The 19190-nt window shown below is 41.3% G+C and overlaps 2 protein-coding genes across 2 annotated transcripts in view; one reads left to right on the plus strand and one right to left on the minus strand.

Annotated features, from left to right (window-relative positions):
- The window catches only part of Slc12a6 (solute carrier family 12 member 6), a 100221-nt gene extending 86536 nt beyond the window's left edge, over positions 1 to 13685 (plus strand). Inside the window, exons 15-24 of the mRNA XM_029468319.1 lie at positions 1973 to 2107; positions 3153 to 3257; positions 3585 to 3753; positions 4968 to 5163; positions 5660 to 5829; positions 7224 to 7355; positions 8222 to 8329; positions 8502 to 8686; positions 9252 to 9385; positions 11198 to 13685. Of these exons, the coding sequence (XP_029324179.1) occupies positions 1973 to 2107; positions 3153 to 3257; positions 3585 to 3753; positions 4968 to 5163; positions 5660 to 5829; positions 7224 to 7355; positions 8222 to 8329; positions 8502 to 8686; positions 9252 to 9385; positions 11198 to 11289 (1426 nt within the window). The 3' untranslated portion in view covers positions 11290 to 13685. The remainder of the gene's footprint in view (positions 1 to 1972; positions 2108 to 3152; positions 3258 to 3584; positions 3754 to 4967; positions 5164 to 5659; positions 5830 to 7223; positions 7356 to 8221; positions 8330 to 8501; positions 8687 to 9251; positions 9386 to 11197) is intronic.
- Positions 13686 to 13783: 98 nt separating this feature from the next.
- Emc4 (ER membrane protein complex subunit 4) lies at positions 13784 to 18883 on the minus strand. Its single transcript, XM_021157026.2, has 5 exons — positions 18669 to 18883; positions 18251 to 18365; positions 14953 to 15106; positions 14593 to 14753; positions 13784 to 14133 (listed from the first exon to the last, which is right to left on the minus strand). The coding sequence occupies exons 1-5, from the start codon at positions 18752 to 18754 to the stop codon at positions 14098 to 14100; spliced, it is 552 nt and encodes a 183-aa protein (XP_021012685.1). The 5' UTR covers positions 18755 to 18883; the 3' UTR covers positions 13784 to 14097.
- Positions 18884 to 19190: the final 307 nt, after the last annotated feature.

Genomic DNA, 19190 nt, shown 5'->3' on the forward strand with positions numbered 1-19190 from the left:
ACTCACTTTGTAGACCAGGCTGGCCTCGAACTCAGAAATCCGCCTGCCTCTGCCTCCCGAGTGCTGGGATTAAAGGCGTGCGCCACCACGCCCGGCACATTTTTTTTTTTAATTGGCCAGCCAGGCCATACTATTTTGATGTTCAATTGTTGCTGGCATTCCTTCTTTCCTACTCTTTCCTAACTGTTATGCATCACTTTATAATAACATGACAGTTGCAGAAACAGTGCTTCTAAGGCTCATGTCCACCTTCCCCTTGCACAGCTGCCTTTCTGTTCTCTCTTAGCTGAGCACTGGCTTGCATCATCTCATCAGTTTTCATCCTCACTGTTATCAGAACTTCACTCAGTAACTAAGGGCGAGCTGTGAAGTTAGGTAACTGACGACTTAATTCACCTTCACTACTTCCTTGTCCAGTAATCTGCTTGAAAGCATATAGACTCCTGAAATCTTATTTTACTAATTCATAACAGGGAGTAATACTGCTAACATGCACATTAATACAGTGCTCTTACATAGTAAAGCTCTCAGTGAAAAGCTGTGGTGCTGTGGTATAGTTTTCCCAGTCCTGAAGGAGCCATCTATGCCTTTTTGTTTCTTTCTTTTTAGAGGAGGGGAGGATAGATTGTTCTAGGTTTTGGCTGGTTGGATTTTGGATTTTGGTGTTTTTATTTGTTTGGTTTTTGGGTTTTGTTTTGTTTTGAGACAGGGTCTCTGTGTTGCCCTAGCTATCCTGGAACTCACTTTGTACATCAGGCTGGCCTTGAACTCAGAGATCCACCTGCCTCTGCCCCTCAAGTGCTGGGATTAATTAAAGGCATGTACCACCACTGTCCAGCTGTCATCTGTCTCATCGTTTTCCTGTGATCATATGATCATGTAGATTTTTATGTTTGTATATGTGTACCTTACTCCCTCTGGCTTCACTTACTAATAATGGCCAATGATGGGACACTTATGTGGCAAAAATATATACATACAACTGGTTTTAACACCTCTCATCCTCCCTCTAGCTTTAACATTAGCTAAAAGTTTGTGGTGAGCATTTTTAGTGTTATATTTTCGTCTCCAAAGTAATAGTTCTTCTATTTACAAGTAAACATTCGTCATAGAGCTAGAAAGGCAATACTGCAAACAAAGGGGCTTCAGTAATACTTTATCCATCTGCTGTTAAAAGCCAGTAGCTTTTCATCACTAGATTCTACAGTTAAGGGATATTACATACTCATAAAAATGTTAGGAATACTTACAAGAAAAATATTTAATACCACATTTAAGATTCCTGATGGTATTCAATCTTCTTTTCCACATAAGTACTAACTGTCCTTGAGGCAGAGAGCACCGTAGCACCCTCTTCATAGTTCATGATTGCCTGGAAACAGGAAGGCCTAGGCTTTACCCCACATGGGCTGGCGTGAAGGCTCAGTAATAGTTGGCCTGCCTACATGAACAAGGCATTGAGTTTGAGCCACAGCACTAGGAAGAAAAACAGTAAGAGTCCTTGCTACAGCAAACATATGAGGAATTTTTTAATAACAAATTTCATTTATAATTAACACAAGTTGTGTCTGTAATTAACTGGAAATTAGTATGTAATAACATTAACACTTATATATCAAATATATTATAGTATATATTAGCATATATTATATGTATATTATATTAATATGATCTATAAATGCATCATTGATTATATAATTTATGATATAATTTTAATATAGTAATTTTTGTTATATTAATCATATTTTATATAATTGTGCCTTGTATGTTATATTAGTGAAATATAAACATATAATATATAACATACATTGATATCTATTATATCTTATATTAATTTATTTATATATATATATATATATATATAAATATATATGTATATATATTTTAAAAAATCCCCACAGTAGTCTAGGAAGCACTCCTCAAACTGGTGTCGGTCGTTGCTTCTTCAGACACTTCTTGATTTATATTTTTGATTTTCATTTTCCAGGGCCCTCTCTTTCATGGGAATGAGTATCTGTCTAGCTCTGATGTTCATTTCTTCTTGGTATTATGCCATTGTAGCTATGGTAATAGCTGGCATGATCTACAAGTACATTGAGTACCAAGGGTGAGTTTGAATTTTACCTCATTACTGCTGAAAGGGGCAATCAGGAATGGCTAGTTTGGGGCTAGAGAGATGGCTCAGCGGTAGGAGCACTGACTGCTCTTCCAGCGGTCCTGAGTTCAATTTCCAGCAACCACTTGGTGGCTTGAAATCATGTGTAATGGGGTCTGATGCCCTCTCCTGGTGTATCTGAGGACAGTGACAGTGGACTCACACACATAAAATAAATAAAATCTTAAAAAAAAAAAAAAAAAAAGAATGGCTGGTTTGGCCATGCATGGTGTCACAGTAGACAGGAGGCTGAAGCAGGAAGATTGCAAGTACAAGGCTGGGCTCCATATCAAGATTCTCCCACACCAAAAAGGAAAAAAAAAAAAAAATGCTGGGCTGGAGATATGATAGCCCAGTGTGGTTAGTAGCACTCGCTGTCCCTCCACAGGACCATAGTTTGGCTCCCAGAACTCATCTGGCAGCTCTCAACCCATATGTAACCCCAGCCCGAGAGGATCTGGCACCTGTTTTGATCTCTAGAGACACATGAACATCCATGAGCATATCCACACATATACATAAATAACGTTCTAAAAGTATAACCCAAATATAAACAGCTTAGCTGTCTCAAGCAGAGGATCATCTGAAATACAATTAACCCTGAAATAACCAAAACCTCCAGCAGCCTCCAAAACTGGGAATGAATCATCTTCTGACTCAGATTGCTTTGGATTTACTTCCATTATTTTGAAAATCACAATTACAAGTCATTTCCTAATCTGAATTGCTGTTCCAAATAGTTGCTTTCGAATAGATCCACACAGGGTTAAGTGAGTAACCCTGGCAGCCTGTATTGTGAACCCATCTGTAGGGTCGTCCATCCCACAGTGTGTTCCTCATGCTAGTGGGGGACAACAGATAACCACAAGCCTGAGTTTTAATCTCCTACCTTGTACATACTTTACTGCTAGATTTAGAGAATCCTGGGTTCTATTTTTTGAACTTGTACTCACTATAATGTAAACTGACTATCCCTCTTTTTTCTTTTTCTCCCAAGGGCTGAGAAAGAATGGGGGGATGGTATCCGTGGGCTGTCGCTCAGTGCAGCCCGCTTCGCTTTGCTCCGTCTAGAGGAAGGACCTCCTCACACTAAAAACTGGAGGTAAAGCAGTCACAAAGCAGAGCCCATAGTTAAAACACAGCTGTACTCTGCTGATCACCAGATAAAGAAATGATGTGGCTCAAGGAACTGTTGAGCTATCTCCTAACCTTACTGCCTTACTCTTATATATCTATTGTTGTTGTTCTGTGAATATTGGTCAGTTTTAGCTAATACTGAGAACATTCAAAATACCCAAGAACCCTCATCTTACCATTCCACTGATTCCATTCTTCTGTCAAAGTTGAATGCTTTGTGGCCCTCCAGAGGTAAAGGATGGAGATGCCATATGTTTCCCACACCCACGCCTTCTTGCTCACATCTTCCCAGGCCTCAGCTGCTCGTCCTGCTGAAGCTGGATGAAGATTTACACGTCAAGCACCCTCGCCTCCTCACCTTTGCCTCCCAGCTCAAGGCAGGAAAGGGACTCACGATTGTGGGCTCTGTCATCGTGGGGAACTTCCTGGAGAACTATGGTGATGCGCTCGCGGCAGAGCAGGTGAAGAGCACTGTCTCTGTGTCTGTGCTTCTCAAGCATTTGTGCCCTCCAGGCTTCAAAGGCCAGCACTGCTGTCAGGAAGAGGGTAGTCATTCTCTCCCAGATGGTAAACCATTTATGTTATCATAAAAGAGGAGTTGGAAAATCCTTTTATTCCTACTAACTTCAAAAATGCTCTTCTGAGCCAGGCATGTAGTGCCTGCCTTTAATCCCAGCACTTGGAAGATAAGTGGTGGATCTCTGTGAGTTCAAGGCCAACCTGGTCTACAGAGTGAGTTCCAGGACAGCCAGGGTTACACAGAGAAACCCTCATTCATACAAAAGCTTTTCTGTATGTACTCACAAGACACACAAAACAAAAGTTTTTCTGTATGTACCCTTGACAACAGATTTCCTAGGAAATCATAGAGGACAATAAAGCATTTGAATGGTATAATAGATGTAAAAAATCAGAAACATTAACCCAGGTGACAAAAATTAATTTTTTAAAAAATCATATGGTTACAAATGAAGAGCCTTACCCTAGATAACCACTGACTTAATTTGTGTCTTTGGAAAAATCATATCCATTTTGTGCATCATTATTACCTTTCCAACAAAGGAGTAAGGTAAAAAGAAGTGGGCATATGATATTAGCTCTAAGTTAGCTTGACTAAATGCAGCACTAATAATTTAAATGCAGGTGTCCTTACCATTCAAATATCACAATAAATATAAGAAGAGAGGAGGCAGGGGAGGAAACCTTATCTGAGGAAATTCTGAAGTGAAACTTCCAGGATCATCAGATTAAGTTTCTTGAAAAAATAAGTCAGGACATGCCTGGGATGACAAGAGTATGTTGTTTCCACTAGTAAACTTACCCTGCCAATCAAACCATGTCTGCTGTTCACTTTTTGGACATCGCTGTGCTCAGTGCTTGACCTGAAAGGGAAGCACGCAGAATAGAGGAAAAGGGAGAGGAGCTACATGTGGACAGCCAGCTACAGATATAAGTACAGATGCCACAGACAAAGTAAAAACAAACCAAACACAGATGACACTTCACTGAACACATTTAACTTCTTGAAGTTTTCTGTTGAGATAGTCTTATGTAGAATTTGGGGAGAGATGGAAATACAGAAGCCAGAGGGAATGATGGGGTTAAAAGTGCAGGGTAAAGCAGTTGAAGTTTTGTGGTTTGTTTGTTTTTTTTTTTTTTTTTTTTTCCCCCTCAGACCATTAAGCACCTAATGGAGGCAGAAAAGGTAAAAGGATTCTGCCAATTGGTGGTGGCTGCCAAGCTGAAAGAGGGCATTTCACACCTCATCCAGTCCTGTGGCCTTGGAGGCATGAAACACAACACAGTGGTGATGGGCTGGCCCAATGGCTGGCGTCAGAGTGAAGATGCTCGCGCTTGGAAGACTTTCATTGGTACAGAGTCTTGTATTAACCTGAGGGCCCAGATGGGGGACTAGATTAAATCTCTGTCACCCTAACCCTGTCCTAAAGTAGAGACCATGCCATGAAACATAGACAGCCACCTAAAAACTAGTAACCTGATGTTAACCTGCCTTCTTCATCTTTACATTTATGTCCACAAAGTATTTAGCTATGTCAAGTCTTAAATTGTCATATTCCATTCTGATGACCCCACAGGAACTAGAAAGATTCTTTCGTCAGACTCTGACAAATTCATGCATTAAATATATAGTATAAAGTATCCCTAGTTACCTAAATCACGGTTCCCCATTCAATTAGTAGCTCCCCAGACTTCAGATAGTGATCTCTGCTCCTTAAGTGTACTGTATTATGTCAATAGGACGCATTATTCAAAGAAATGTCAATGGATATACCTTCCTTTCCTGAAATGGTGGGAAGCAAAGCCCAGAGATTGTTTGCAGATCCCAATTTGCTCTTCTCTCCACAGGCACAGTACGAGTGACAACTGCTGCCCATCTAGCCCTGCTGGTGGCTAAAAATGTCTCCTTCTTTCCCAGCAATGTGGAACAGTTTTCTGAGGGCAACATTGATGTGTGGTGGATTGTGCATGATGGGGGCATGCTCATGTTATTACCGTTCCTGCTGAAACAGCACAAGGTATTCTGGATCACCACTTTACCTCTTACTGTAATGGTGGGACTTAATCTGAAGAGATAGGGCTTATTCTTGGCTGTCCCATAATCCCAGCTACAGCCTTATGAGAAGTAGAGTGGGTTTAAGGTTTTATTTTTAAATTTTACTTTGTTGTTATATTTTATACCAATCCACCTTAAGGGAATTCCTGCAAGCTTACTAAAATTCCTGTATAATAGTGTTTAGAAAAAACAAAAAAACAGAGAAACTAAATAGAAGGGTCCATCAGTTTCAGGTGCTGCAGTCCTCACTGTTCTGGAACTTGCTCTGTACACCAGGCTGCCCTTGAACTCAGAGATCCACCTGCCTTTACCTCCTGAGTTCTAGGATTAAAGATATGTGCCACCATACCCAGCTCTCTATTAAATTTGTAATGGTATTGCTATGCTGTTTGAATAAACTACTCAGTGTACCCTGAGTGAGGATATGCTTTTCCCTCCCCATATGAAGCCAGCATCTGTTCTGCAGTAGGCAGCAGTTTGGTGTCCTCTAAATCAATACTGACATAATTATCTGTAGGTAGCACTCCATCCATTTTAGATTGATAGTCTTACTCTGTCTTCCTGCAAGCCCTGATTATTCTACCCATGCTTCTGACTTAGGAGTTTATGCGCCTCCCTTCCTAGATAGTTAATTTACTGGGCATGCTTACTGAATCCAAAGAAATCAGTTCGCTACATTACAAACGAATCAGATAAGGAGATGTACAGGGCCTAGAGGCAAGGAGTTTGTGTACCCTTGCTGACATGTACTGCTCTCTGCAGGAACTCTCTCAGGCCCAGTTATCCACAAGTTCCCCAAAGTTCAGTCTAGTGGGGTTTTATGGAGGCTTTGATTCATTGACAAATCATCCACCCTTGGTGGTCAGTTCCACCCTCAGCCCCTCTGTCCTTCTGAGAATTTTGCAAACTATGTGACAAAGTCAGGGACAAAGACCAATTTCACAATACCATATGAGCAAATTTTTTCTTGGTAATGAAATTAAGAACTTAAAACCAGGAATGACAGTAGTAGTGCACGCCTTTAATCCCAGCACTCGGGAGACATCGGATTTCTGAGCTCAAGGCCAGCCTGGTCTACAGAGTGAGTTCCAGGACAGCCAGGACCCTGTCTCGAAAAACCAAGGGAAAAAAAATCGGAATGGTGAAACGTGCCAGTAATCCCACCTCTCAGGCTAGGCCAGGGTTTAGTGTTAACTTAGAAAGTATTTTATGTGTTGCTTAGTCAGTCTTATCAGGAAGCAAGGAACAAATGCTTGATACTACAGCAAGGTCATTCTAGATATAAATTCTTTTTTTAAGAAATCACTTTTCCCCTTCTCGCATCTAACTTTCCATATACACGTGGCGTTGTGTCAGGTTTGGCGGAAATGCAGCATACGGATCTTCACAGTAGCCCAGCTAGAAGACAACAGTATCCAGATGAAGAAGGATCTGGCCACCTTTCTGTACCACCTGCGCATTGAGGCAGACGTGGAAGTGGTGGAGATGGTGAGGAGTAGAGTTTGAAACAGAAGAGACTAACACGCCTTCAGCCCTAGCTTTCTTTCTAGTTAGTTCAGGATATTACTCAGCTGTAAATGTGTGCTAGGCCTACCAAAGCCCTAAATAACTGACCTAAGTAAGTAGACCATGTAAATGTTTGCAATTGATTTATTTGCTTTCTTTTTAAAGCTTTACATTTTTATTAGAGTAAGTGTGTATGCGTATGGGTCGGAGGGCGATATACAGGATTCAGTTTTTCCTTCTATCATATAAATCTCTGGACCTGAATTTGAGGCATCAGATGTGGCAACAAGTGCCTTTACCCATAGAATCACCTTCCTACTCCTGGGCTGCTTTTTGTTTGCTTTGTTATTTACTACACATCTACACATCATCTTAGTTCATTAATATTTAATTCATGCTAAAAAGTCACACTAGTTTTGTGTGTTTTGTTTTAAGGAAGTGAATGATTAGATCATAGAAAACACTAAAAGCCTCTGTGTTTAATCTGCATGCCCCAAACCATGTGTCCTTATAACCAAAGACTGAACAAAGTAGGAGGGAAAGGTTGCTATGGTGGCAGTTCTTCTGAATTAGGTCAGGTGTAAAAATAAAAATGGGGGAGGAGGGCTAGAGAGATGGCTCAGTGGGAACAGCATTAGCTACTCTTCCAGAGGACGAGGTTTCAATTCCCAGCACCCACATGACAGCTCACAATTGTTTGTAACTCCAGTTTGAGGGGATCTGACACTCTCACATAGACATACATACAGGCAAAACACCAATGTACACAAAATAACAAATTTTTAAAAACAACAATGTGTGGTTAACTCTTCCTTCTGCCTACTTTGTGTGCTGTCTGTCTGTGGCAGCATGACAGTGACATATCTGCCTATACATATGAGCGCACCCTGATGATGGAGCAGAGGTCCCAGATGCTTCGGCATATGCGGCTGTCCAAAACAGAACGAGACAGAGAGGTAAGACCTTGCTGAATTGACCTGATCTTGTTCTTTGAGGCCTGTCCGTGATATAAAAAGACAGATACTTTCTTCTCCTTTTTCTTAGTTACTCCAGTAGAACCTACTGTCTTCAGAACATTTAAGCATGAGAAAAAGAATAGTAAAAATAACTGTGTTTGACTTTCTCCAGGCACAGCTCGTGAAAGATCGAAACTCAATGCTACGCTTAACCAGCATTGGCTCTGATGAGGATGAAGAGACAGAAACGTACCAGGAGAAGGTGCACATGACTTGGACCAAGGATAAATACATGGCATCCCGGGGGCAAAAGGTCAAGTCAATGGAAGGATTCCAGGACCTACTTAATATGCGTCCGTAAGTGTGTGCACTCACAAGCTTATCCTATAATACAGTATCCTAGACAGTGGTACATATGTGACTGCCTGAAGACAGTCACAAAGCATGAGTGTTTTCATCTTACCTAAATCAGCTATTAGTGTCTACTAGTGAAGATTAGCTCCCAATTTTAAACAAGTTAACCATCTTTTTCTCCTCCACATAGTTTATTTCTATATTATTTGTCTATTATTATAAAATAGGCAAATGGAATGAGAAAACTGGGCCAACAAGATAATAGCTTGTTAGGCAAAGGTGCTTGTTGCCAAGCCTTAGTACTGAGTTCAATCACCAGGACTCACCTCTTGTAATTTGGTGGAAGGAAAACCAACTCCCAAAAAGCTGCCTTCCTACACACACACACACACACACACACACACACACACACACACAAACCCTTAAAGAATGAGAAAACTAGAGATGTTAATATAACAAAGAAATGACCACATTATCCATAGTCAAGTGAAAAGGCTGAGCCTCAAAATAATGAGTATGTAAACTGTTTTTCTTTTTGCCTTAACTGTTTGATTTCTTCCCCACTCAGGGACCAATCCAACGTGAGACGGATGCATACAGCAGTGAAGCTCAATGAAGTTATAGTTAACAAGTCCCATGAAGCAAAGCTGGTTTTGTTGAATATGCCAGGACCACCCCGAAACCCTGAAGGTGATGAAAACTGTATCCTTTCCAAGAGTAAAGCAGCCAATGGGAAAAAAAAAAATTCTTCTCAAGACAGCTGGATAGTGGTTAAAGTCAGTCAGTTCCCCATTTCCTTCTCTAAGGAGGAGCTCTAAAGGAGCTTAGAGAATTTCCTTCTCTAAGGAGTATCATAGCTAAGGATACTTCCAAAGTGAGATTAACTGATTGGGAAGCTGGGGCAGCGGATTATCATGTTCTCACTGAAACCCAAGAATACCAAGGTGATAAATTTGCAATGACTTGTAGTTTTCAGTGATAAACATAGAGATAGAATACCCATCCGTTCTCCTTTTCAAGATCCTCACTCTGCAAAGCTGCTTTTGGATGGAGTTAGGTAAGAAGCACTTGAAACTTGTTAATGGAAGTGAGAATAAGACAAAGGATTCTTCTTCATCCCAGGGTTGTTTTTATGGGAAACCTCCAGCCCTGCCGTGACAAGAACTGGCTCATTCTTAGCAACACCATTGAGGAAAACAGGGGTTGTTTTATTAATGAAGAAACTGGTATGAAAATCTGACTCATGCAGCTTCACTAAGAAATTTTGTACGTTCTCTCTAGAGATCTTTTAAGCTGTTTTTTTTAAAAAAAACTTTTTCTTACTTGGCATTTTGTCAAAAGGATAACATATTACTTATGAATTCTTTTTCATTTTTGAATTGTGTGTACTTACAAATTTATAGAGGCATATGAATGCACACATACTATAGCCTGTATGTGGAGGTCAGAGGCAAATCTTTGAGTCAGTCAACTCACATCACTAGGCTTGTACAGCAAGTGTTTCTACCTGCCTCACCGTATCCCCCAAGCCCTTTTTTTTTTAGGTGTGTTGCTTGCATGTATGCAGGTCTGAAGTGTTTGTTGAATTTTCTAGAGCTGAGTTAGAGATGATCATGAGCCACCACATGCGTGCTGGGCACTCAGACCTGGGTCCTCGAGAGCATCAAATGCTCTTAACTACTGAGACATCTCTCCAGCAGTTAAAACTGTTTATATGAGGCATGGTGACTCACACCCTTAATCCTAGCATTGGGGAGACAGAGGCAGGCAAATCACTGACTTCAGGGCCAGTTTAGTCTACATAATGAGTTTCAGGCCAGCTAGTGTGACACAATAGTGTGGGAGTGGGTGTGCACAAGTGCTCTCAGGACTCATTCCAGGGAACTGAACTCAGGTTGACAGGGTTATACAACAGTGAGATGGCTTTCTGCAGTGGGGCCACCTCACTGTTAACTCAGTTTTAAATCACATTTAGAAAATAACAAATACAGGCTGGGCTGTCACTCAGTGCTAGAATGTTTGCCTAATATGCATAAGATTCCTGGTTCAGATCCAAGTACTTGGAGAACGGGAACAAATGAGAATGTCTTGTATTAAATACACAAAGGGACTAGATTCCACGATTATTTCGTAAGTTTAAAACTGAATCCAATTCCAGGCTTGGTGGTACAAGCCTATAATCTCAGGAAAATTTACACATGTCTGTCTGGATGCCATAGCTAGTCAAGATCAGCCTGGGCAGTTCAGTGAGGCCCTGTCTCAGGATTTAAAACAATTAAAATCAGAACCGGTGAAGCAGCTGCACAGAGTAGTGTGTTTGCCTAGAAAGTGCAAGGCCCTAGACTGAATGCACAGCACCGCTGAGTGAATAAGTGGGTGGATATATAGATAATGTTGAGTCATGTTCAGGCTTTTCCTATTCAGAGTAGGTCTGTGATCAAATAAACTTAGATTACTGATGCCAGGTTATAAAGCACACTACTGATCATCCTATTTCCTTGACAACTTCTGAAGACATGGAATTTCTAGAAGTACTCACTGAGGGATTAGAACGAGTCCTCCTTGTCCGGGGTGGTGGCAGTGAGGTCATCACCATTTACTCATAATCAGCTGTGGGAGATTCTGCGTGGTCCGACCTTCCCTAAGACTCATCGTCCATGGAGATGATAGCTCTTTCCTACCATTCCCACTCTATTCTTGCAGAGCTGAGCCCCATCTATGCTCTTGGCTGCAACATGATCTGCCATCCCAGCAGAAACAAATATTCCTTCAACAGAAGAATGGTCAAGTCCTAAAAGCTATTTCTATGGCAGGAGAAGGCAAGTCAAAATTAACGAGCTAAGCCAAAGGGAACCTTTTGGCACACAGAAGGTAATGAGTTAGTAAAACATACGCTAGAAATGTAACTGGCAACAGAAAGCAATGTTCATATCTAACATTCAGGATGAGTCTCAGAAGACATGGGTCAGTGAGCACCAGAAAGTTAACAGGCAGTTAAGCTTCACCTTAGTAAAAACTGAGTTACCATTATAGAGACAGCCTGCAGCAGCCAGGGTGGAAGCAGGAAACTGATGTACAAAACCTGAGACATAGCTGCAGCCACTACTTCTTCCTCAAAACTTATCATGTTTTATTGTCTGTACTGTACCACTGTATATTTTAACTGTCTTTGTTTTAAAACCCATTCTGTGGTTATAATGCAGACAGTAGTGTTACTATAGAAATGTGTTTTCAGGTTTTCAAATGCTGACCTAAGGGGATTCCAAAGAGTGCCTATTAAAATGTATAGAAACACAGTGGTTAGCTATGCAACACAAAGCACACAAGCTATCATCTTAACAAATGTGGGTTGTTATGTAGCTAGCCAGAAGGGTCTCTTCTACTCTTAGTAGGCATTGGTCTTAAAAAACAAACAAACCAAACCTGTAAAGAAGAGACGCCAGGGCTGTGTGATGCCACCTCCAAGGCCCCAGGGTTCAGAGGTTCAGCAGTGGAACTGGGGGTGTGAAAGCCATACCCTTTCCACTGTGCCAAAATCGTCTGCCTATACTGGCAGACAGGTTTGCAGCGGCCTGACGCAAGCACCTTTTCTTTCACAAGAAATCCATCTGTGGCCTCTTCACCAAAGCCATAATGCAGATTTGAGGCACTCGACCTCCATGCCCAGAGCTTTTCCCATTTCAATATTATTATTCATTCTGACTCCAGAAACTTGGCTCTGAACCAAATGGTTCACTGAGCTAATGATCTGCTGTATTGGTTTTGCTTTCAAAAAGCTTTAACTGTGCCAAGGAAATACTTGTGTAAGATCAGATTTTTTTTTTAATTTACTGATCACAAACACTTGGCTTACCAGCATAGGCAGCCTTTGTGGCTGAGCAGTATTTTCCAGGATGTGAAACCTCCATACCCTTTCCAAGATAGTTACTTAAGAAACTGTCTTCTTGCTTAGATTCACGGCTGCTTTTAAATTTCCTTTCACTGATGGTAAATTGTGCCACTCTCCATAACCTGTAGGACAATGAACACCCAGAATTCAACCCAAGACAGAAGAAAACCCTCAAATATGGCTTAAGCTGAGTCATATAGTTTGTTCCTCATCCTCCCAGGCCCACTTGAGGTAGCAAAGGATCCAGCATGTTTTCCTTTGCTTCCTGCAGAGGGTAGAAACTACTCATAGTTCTCTTTCCAACACTCCATTGCATACTTGAGTATAATCCCCTAGGCTCCAAGGCATTGGAGCTGCCCATTCTGTAAAAGCCAGCCTGCCCAGGAACTGCCTAACACATCCACCCCTGACCAAAGTGATACATACTTTTTCCGTATCAAACAAACATGGGAAGAGAATAAGGTTTCTTTAAGAAAGGCTGTTTGTGGTTAGAGCTACATAAGAATCTGTTAAAGGGTAGAGCATAGTCTTCATTCCCCAAGACAAAAATCACTGTTACATGGACAAATGGTTATTAGGCCAGATTTGTACTCATCTCTGTCTAGAACATTTCATGTCTATGTGTTGCTTATGTTGTCTGTCTGCAAAGTGTCTTAGCTCTTTTAATCACTGCAAATAAAGCAATACTGAAAACTTGAGAGAGAAAATGCACCTTAGGGGAAGGGGCCAAATGTTTCTAGAGGGAAGAGGAAGACCTTCTCCTGCCTTCTTATAAGACCCAGCTTTGTGTCTTACCCATGAGTTTATTAGCAGGGAAGGCTGTAACATTCGTTCTCCCCCAACTGGCCCTCAGCCTTCCTTAGCTACCTTAAAAGCTGGAGTTTGAATTGCAGGGCCTGCTTGACAGGTGCCAGCTTCCTCGTGGCAGAGCAAAAGCTGCTGCTTTTCATATTCTGTTGCCTCCTTTTCTTGTGGCCCCAAGGATCCCACCAATCCTCATTCCCCCTAAATGTTAAAAGAAAATTCCTTATTGTGGATATTAAGTTACACTGTAAACATATTTACATGCTCTTTTTTTCCCTGGTTTTTCTTTTCATCATGTATAATTTGAATCCTGTGATAGTCTCACATCTTCCAAAAAAAGTCTGCTTATGTGATATAGAAGAGAAATATTAAAATAAGACTTAAGGGGAACTTGTGAAACATTAAAGCATTGTTCTCAACCATTTAATTTATTGAAAGGAGATGCTGCTACTGAGCAGCTGCTGTTCTTTTGTTTACATAGAGTCTGGTTTTGTTTGTTTTGCTCTGTGCTGGGAACATAAATAAAGTTTTCTACATTATTTTCAGTCATAAGTTGTGCTAGTTTCTTTTCTGCTGTAACATGCTGCACACTGGCCTCACCACAGGAAAAATGCAAGCTTTCTGGTTCTTCTCCACATGCATGACTGTTTTAAGGGAGGATGTTTAGGAGTCAACAGCTTAAAATGCAAATGAGGTCCATATGCATGGTGCTTTCTGGGGTTCACAGAAGTAAGCCTCCTCCACTGAACTCCATTCTCTAAAAAAAAAAAAACCGGTAAAGAGGTGAATGGCAAACAACTTCTTAGTCAGTTACTTTATCACAAGCTCTGCTGTACATGACCTTGTAACTTCCAAATGCCTGTAAACTTCCAAACCTTTGTTGTTACTTAAGAAATGAACACGTGGGCCAGTGAGAGTGCTCAGAGGGTAAGGGCACTTGCTGCCAAGCTTGATGACCTGAATTCAATTCCCAAAACCCATATATTCAGTCAGAAGTTGTACTATCTTTTGTTTGGGTTTTTTTTTTTTTTTCTGCCAGCTAACTTGCAGCACCAAGTTCTCTGACCTCCAAAACACACAGACACACACACACACAGAGGCATGCAATAAAAAATGTAAGAGCTTTAAATAAAGCAGCCCTCAATATCAGCATCAAATGAGCTTACAAGCTGTTCACTGGGGACTCTATCTGCCTGAAATTTAACTTTAACCATACCTCAGGGGGCTCAATAAAGGCTAGCCAATCTGATGCATGTGTAGGCAACAGTCCCATGGACTGGCACTTGTAAACTGCCAATGCCAAACCCATCAGGTTCCCAATGAGATAGACCAAGCCTTGAAGAAACTTCTGACTTGAACTCTCCAGCATCTTGAAAGCTGTTGGGATTAACAGACATTGTCAACACCATTTTCCTCCCAATATGAAACCTAGAATTTAAACATACAGACCCAAAATAAGATTATAAATGGTACGACGACTACCACTACCAAAATACCCTCTAGCCAAAAATATGCCAAAGAATTGGCCTTCATTCCTTAGCACCCAGGGAAGGAGTATTATTTTCTGAATACTTACTGGCTGAAATGGCCATAAGTGCTTGAATGGGTCGCCAGGCCATCATACACACCATCATAGTAGGGAAGATGGAAATGGTGTTGCCTGCCATGTACATGATGAAGAGGTTCATGGGAATCTGCTTGAGGGGACCCAAGGCGATGTCCCAGCAGCGCTAAAATAAACACACGGTTTAAACCTCTGATCACTCACCTTCAGTCTCTCATTTACTGTACGACTGATGCTTAAGTCAAGGGAACAGACGCTTCAGTTCTCTACTAGACTGAACTGGCTTTTCAGCTCCTCTTCAGGCTGCTACAAGTTGCTCTACTACTCTACCCCTGTGCCTTTTTCCCTATATAAACTTCCTGGGGCCTTTTGTTTTTCAAGATCATTCCTTTGTGTAGATATGGCTGTCCTGGAACTCCCTCTTTAAACCAGGCTGGCTTCAAACTCAGAAATCTGCCTGCCTCTGCCTCCCAAGTGCTGAAATTAAAGGTGTGTGCTACCACTGCCCAGCAAGTTTTGAGAAATTTAAAATCTTTTTGTTACTTGAGAGAAGGTCTTGGTATGTCCAGGTTGACCTGTAAATTGAGACCTTTTTTAACATCCTCCAAAACTAATAGGATTGTAGATATGCACCACCACACCTGGCTAAAATTCCATGATCTTAAGAACATGTGAGAAGACTCAGCATCTATTTCTTGAAAGTCAGGAAAGGGGGCTGGTGAAATGGCTCAGTGGGTAGGAGCACTGACTGCTTTTCCAAAGGTCCTGAGTTCAAATCCCAGCAACCACATGGTGGCTCACAACCACCTGTATTGAGATCTGAAGCCCTCTTCTGGTGTATCTGAAGATAGCAACATTGTACTTATTTATAATAAATAAATAAATCGTGAAAAAAAAAAAAAGAAAGAAATTTAAATTTAAATCAGGTGTGGTGGCGCAGAGGCAGGCAGATTTCTGAGTTCGAGGCCAGCCTGGTCTACAAAGTGAGTTCCAGGACAGCCAGGGCTATACAGAGAAACTCTGTTTCGAAAAATCAAAAACAAAAACAAAAGTCAGAAAAAGAATAAAGGATTTTGAGAAGAAAACAAAAATGAGAGATCATCAAAAATAAATTTTCTTTTTGCAAGATTATAAACTGAATTCTGGTGAGCCCGGGAGGGGAGAAGACAACTCTTCCGTGTCCAGAGAGAAGGCAGGCGCGCAGCTTTACAATCCTACAGGCATCACAGGCACCACACTTGCCAGTTTATAAACTGGTTGACTATTTGAAAGTTTAGGAAATGGATACATTCCTAGAGACACGACTTAAATTGCATAAGGAAAAACAGTTCCATGGCAGCTAGCAAAGCTGACCCTCTAATTAAGCCCAGATCACTTTGCTTGGCAAATTGTAACTAACGCTAAAAATACACATCTTACACAAACTCCTTTGGCAGAAAACAAAACTAAAAATTCTACAATTCAAATCTCGTTAATACCCAAACCTTAAAAGACCATTATGAGAAACGTATGTATGCATGTATATTTTTGTACATATACAAAGTAAAAAGTTATAATACTTATGAGTCTAAATGAAAAATCCTAACAAGGCACTGGAGAAGTGACTTAGTGTTTAAAAGGACTTGTTGCTTATTCAAGGGGACCGATGTTTGGTTCTTAGCACCCACATGGTGGCTCACAATGATACATAACTCTAGAGCTGGGGGATCCAATACCTTCTTCTAACCTGAGAGCTCTAGGCATAATATATATGTGCAGACAAAACACTGATATGCGTAAAATAAAACTAAAAGAAAATAAGTTTAATCTTAACAGTATGAAATATATAAATATGTAAAAATAACCATAACTATTTTGATTATTCACATTAAAACTCAACCATATTTGTAAATAACTTTCTGTAGAATACAGCATTGTTATAGAAGTATTTTATGATACGCCTTTTAAAAATCACATCATTTAATAATTTGTAATCACAATATAATTTGATGTACCAAGATAAAACATTACAGGATAATACTTATCCAAAAATGACTAGTGACTGTGTGTGTCATTTTCATATTGTAACAACTGAATGTATGTATTCCATGGAATCAAAATCATTCAGCAATCTAAGGCTGCAAGGGAAGCATAAACATCATTCAGCAAAACTAAGGCTGCAAGGGAGGCATAAATGGAAGAAAATACCAAGCACCCTCTACACACTGGGACACACTTCTGCTGTGACATTCCTGTAAAACAGCTTACTAAGACAGATGCTAAATAACATAAGCCATGTGATATGTTCATAACATATAAATGAAACAGTGTGGCACATGGAAAGGCTTGACTATGTAATATTAGAGAGACCCCAAAGGAGGGACTTAGCAAGTTATGAAGGAATCCTGAGGAAGCGCATTCTAAGAATAGAGAACAAACACAAAAAGCAGGAATTTGTCTGGTATCCTTACAGAGCAGCAAGGAAATCATTATGAATGAGTAAACAAATGTAAAAATAGTAGACAGGGCACAGTTGCTACAAGGAGTCTGACTGATACAAGCAGAGTTATGTCTAATACTAAAAAGACGTTTGGTGTGTACGCAGAATGAACATGGAATTTTAGACTGATTTTGAGTAGGGATGATCTGCCATGTTTTAAAGGGATCATTTTTGATGGCTGTGTTTGGAGACTGCAAAGAGGACAAGGTAGGACATAACAAGACCCATTAGAACTCTATACAGAGAAGGATACTGAGAATTCGAGAAGGGGAGACTTGAATATAGGATCTCAGTGGTTTCTTTGCAGGTATACACTGTTAAAGCTCCTCAAAGCGCACCTCTTTAGACCTAGAAAACGTGGTAATGCTGGAAACATCTTTAGTTCACACAATTATGCAAAGCCATAATGGTACCTAATGTGTAGTGATCAAGAGTACTAAACATCTTTAAGTAAGTACCCAGCATAATTCTCCCCAACAACAACAAAAATGTACTTAGCCCCAAAGAGAAGACAGAGAAAACAGTGCTGAGGTTGAGAAACCATGATTTTAAATAGAGGGATGGAGGGACAGTTGATAGATGATTAGTCTACGGCTGGTGATGTAACAGTTGAAGGCAGTGAGAAATGATAGCAGGATTGGGATGTTTTGAGGGTAAAAGTGACACAGTATCCTAACACACTGAAATTATGTCAGGGAACATATACGTAAGATACTGTAACATGGATCTTAAGCAATGTGTCTTAATGACCGGCTGCTTTACCTCCACTCCAGAGAGTAAGGCGAAACAGGACTGGCCTACACGCTACGGTAACGTCTAATACCTCTGTACCTTCTCCACCAGGATCCGGTCGGTCTCTTGCACGCTGGTATCAGGCACTTGCTTGTCCAAGTAACCAACTGGATAGAGGGAGTCTCCCTGTCCACTGCCCCGGTCACTTCGGCCCCTAAAGAACCAAACCAAATCAAGAGACTAAAACTGCGGGTTTCCAGCCCTATCAATCACAGGAAAAAGAACCTCAGATGTAGCTACCCAAATTAGACCCTCTCGTGCGTTCGTCAGTTCTCTCTGCCTATTGGGAAAACTAGAAGATCCTCGGGGAAAAATACCTTCCACAGCACAGAAGCTCCTTGGGTAACATCTGTGTGCTACGCACTCGTGTCGGAGACTTAGACGAGGCCCAGGTCCGCTGGATCTCGGGCCGTTCTAGGGTAAGGAGCAGACACCGAGCTTCACTCGACAGACTCACCTGCTGCCTCCTCCCGGCCCACTCAGCTCAATGGCCCATTTGAACCGCCGGCCTCGGTTGGCCACTAGGCCCCCCTGGGTCGTCATGACAGCGGCCGCTGGCTAAAAGTACCCACACCCTCGGGCCGCTTGCGTTCTGCAGGTAAGAACTAGCGGCGATTGCAAGCTCTCCGACTTCCTTGGGTTCGCCGCAGTGCACTTCCGGCGCATAATTGAACGTCACACGATCACCGGAAACTTCCTGTCGGGAATACAGGAGAAAGAGTGCGTGAATTTAGAAAATCCGCAGACATCCAGAAGAGCAGCTTTCTGAAACCTCCCTGCGAGTACACCTCTCACTTGTGCTCTGTCTCTCAGATGTGCGCCGTCGAGCTGGACAAGAACTGAAGCCAAGAAGAGCACAAAATTGAAATGTTGTTTTAATCCTGAGATTATCCGGAATTGGGCGACCTTGAGCGAATTATTCAACCTCTAAGTACTCCGTGTCCACGTATTGCAGGAGCTATGTATTTGTCTTGTTGTT

This window comes from Mus caroli, chromosome 2 (genome assembly GCF_900094665.2).
Source record: "Mus caroli chromosome 2, CAROLI_EIJ_v1.1, whole genome shotgun sequence".
NCBI classification, from domain to species: Eukaryota; Metazoa; Chordata; class Mammalia; order Rodentia; family Muridae; genus Mus; species Mus caroli.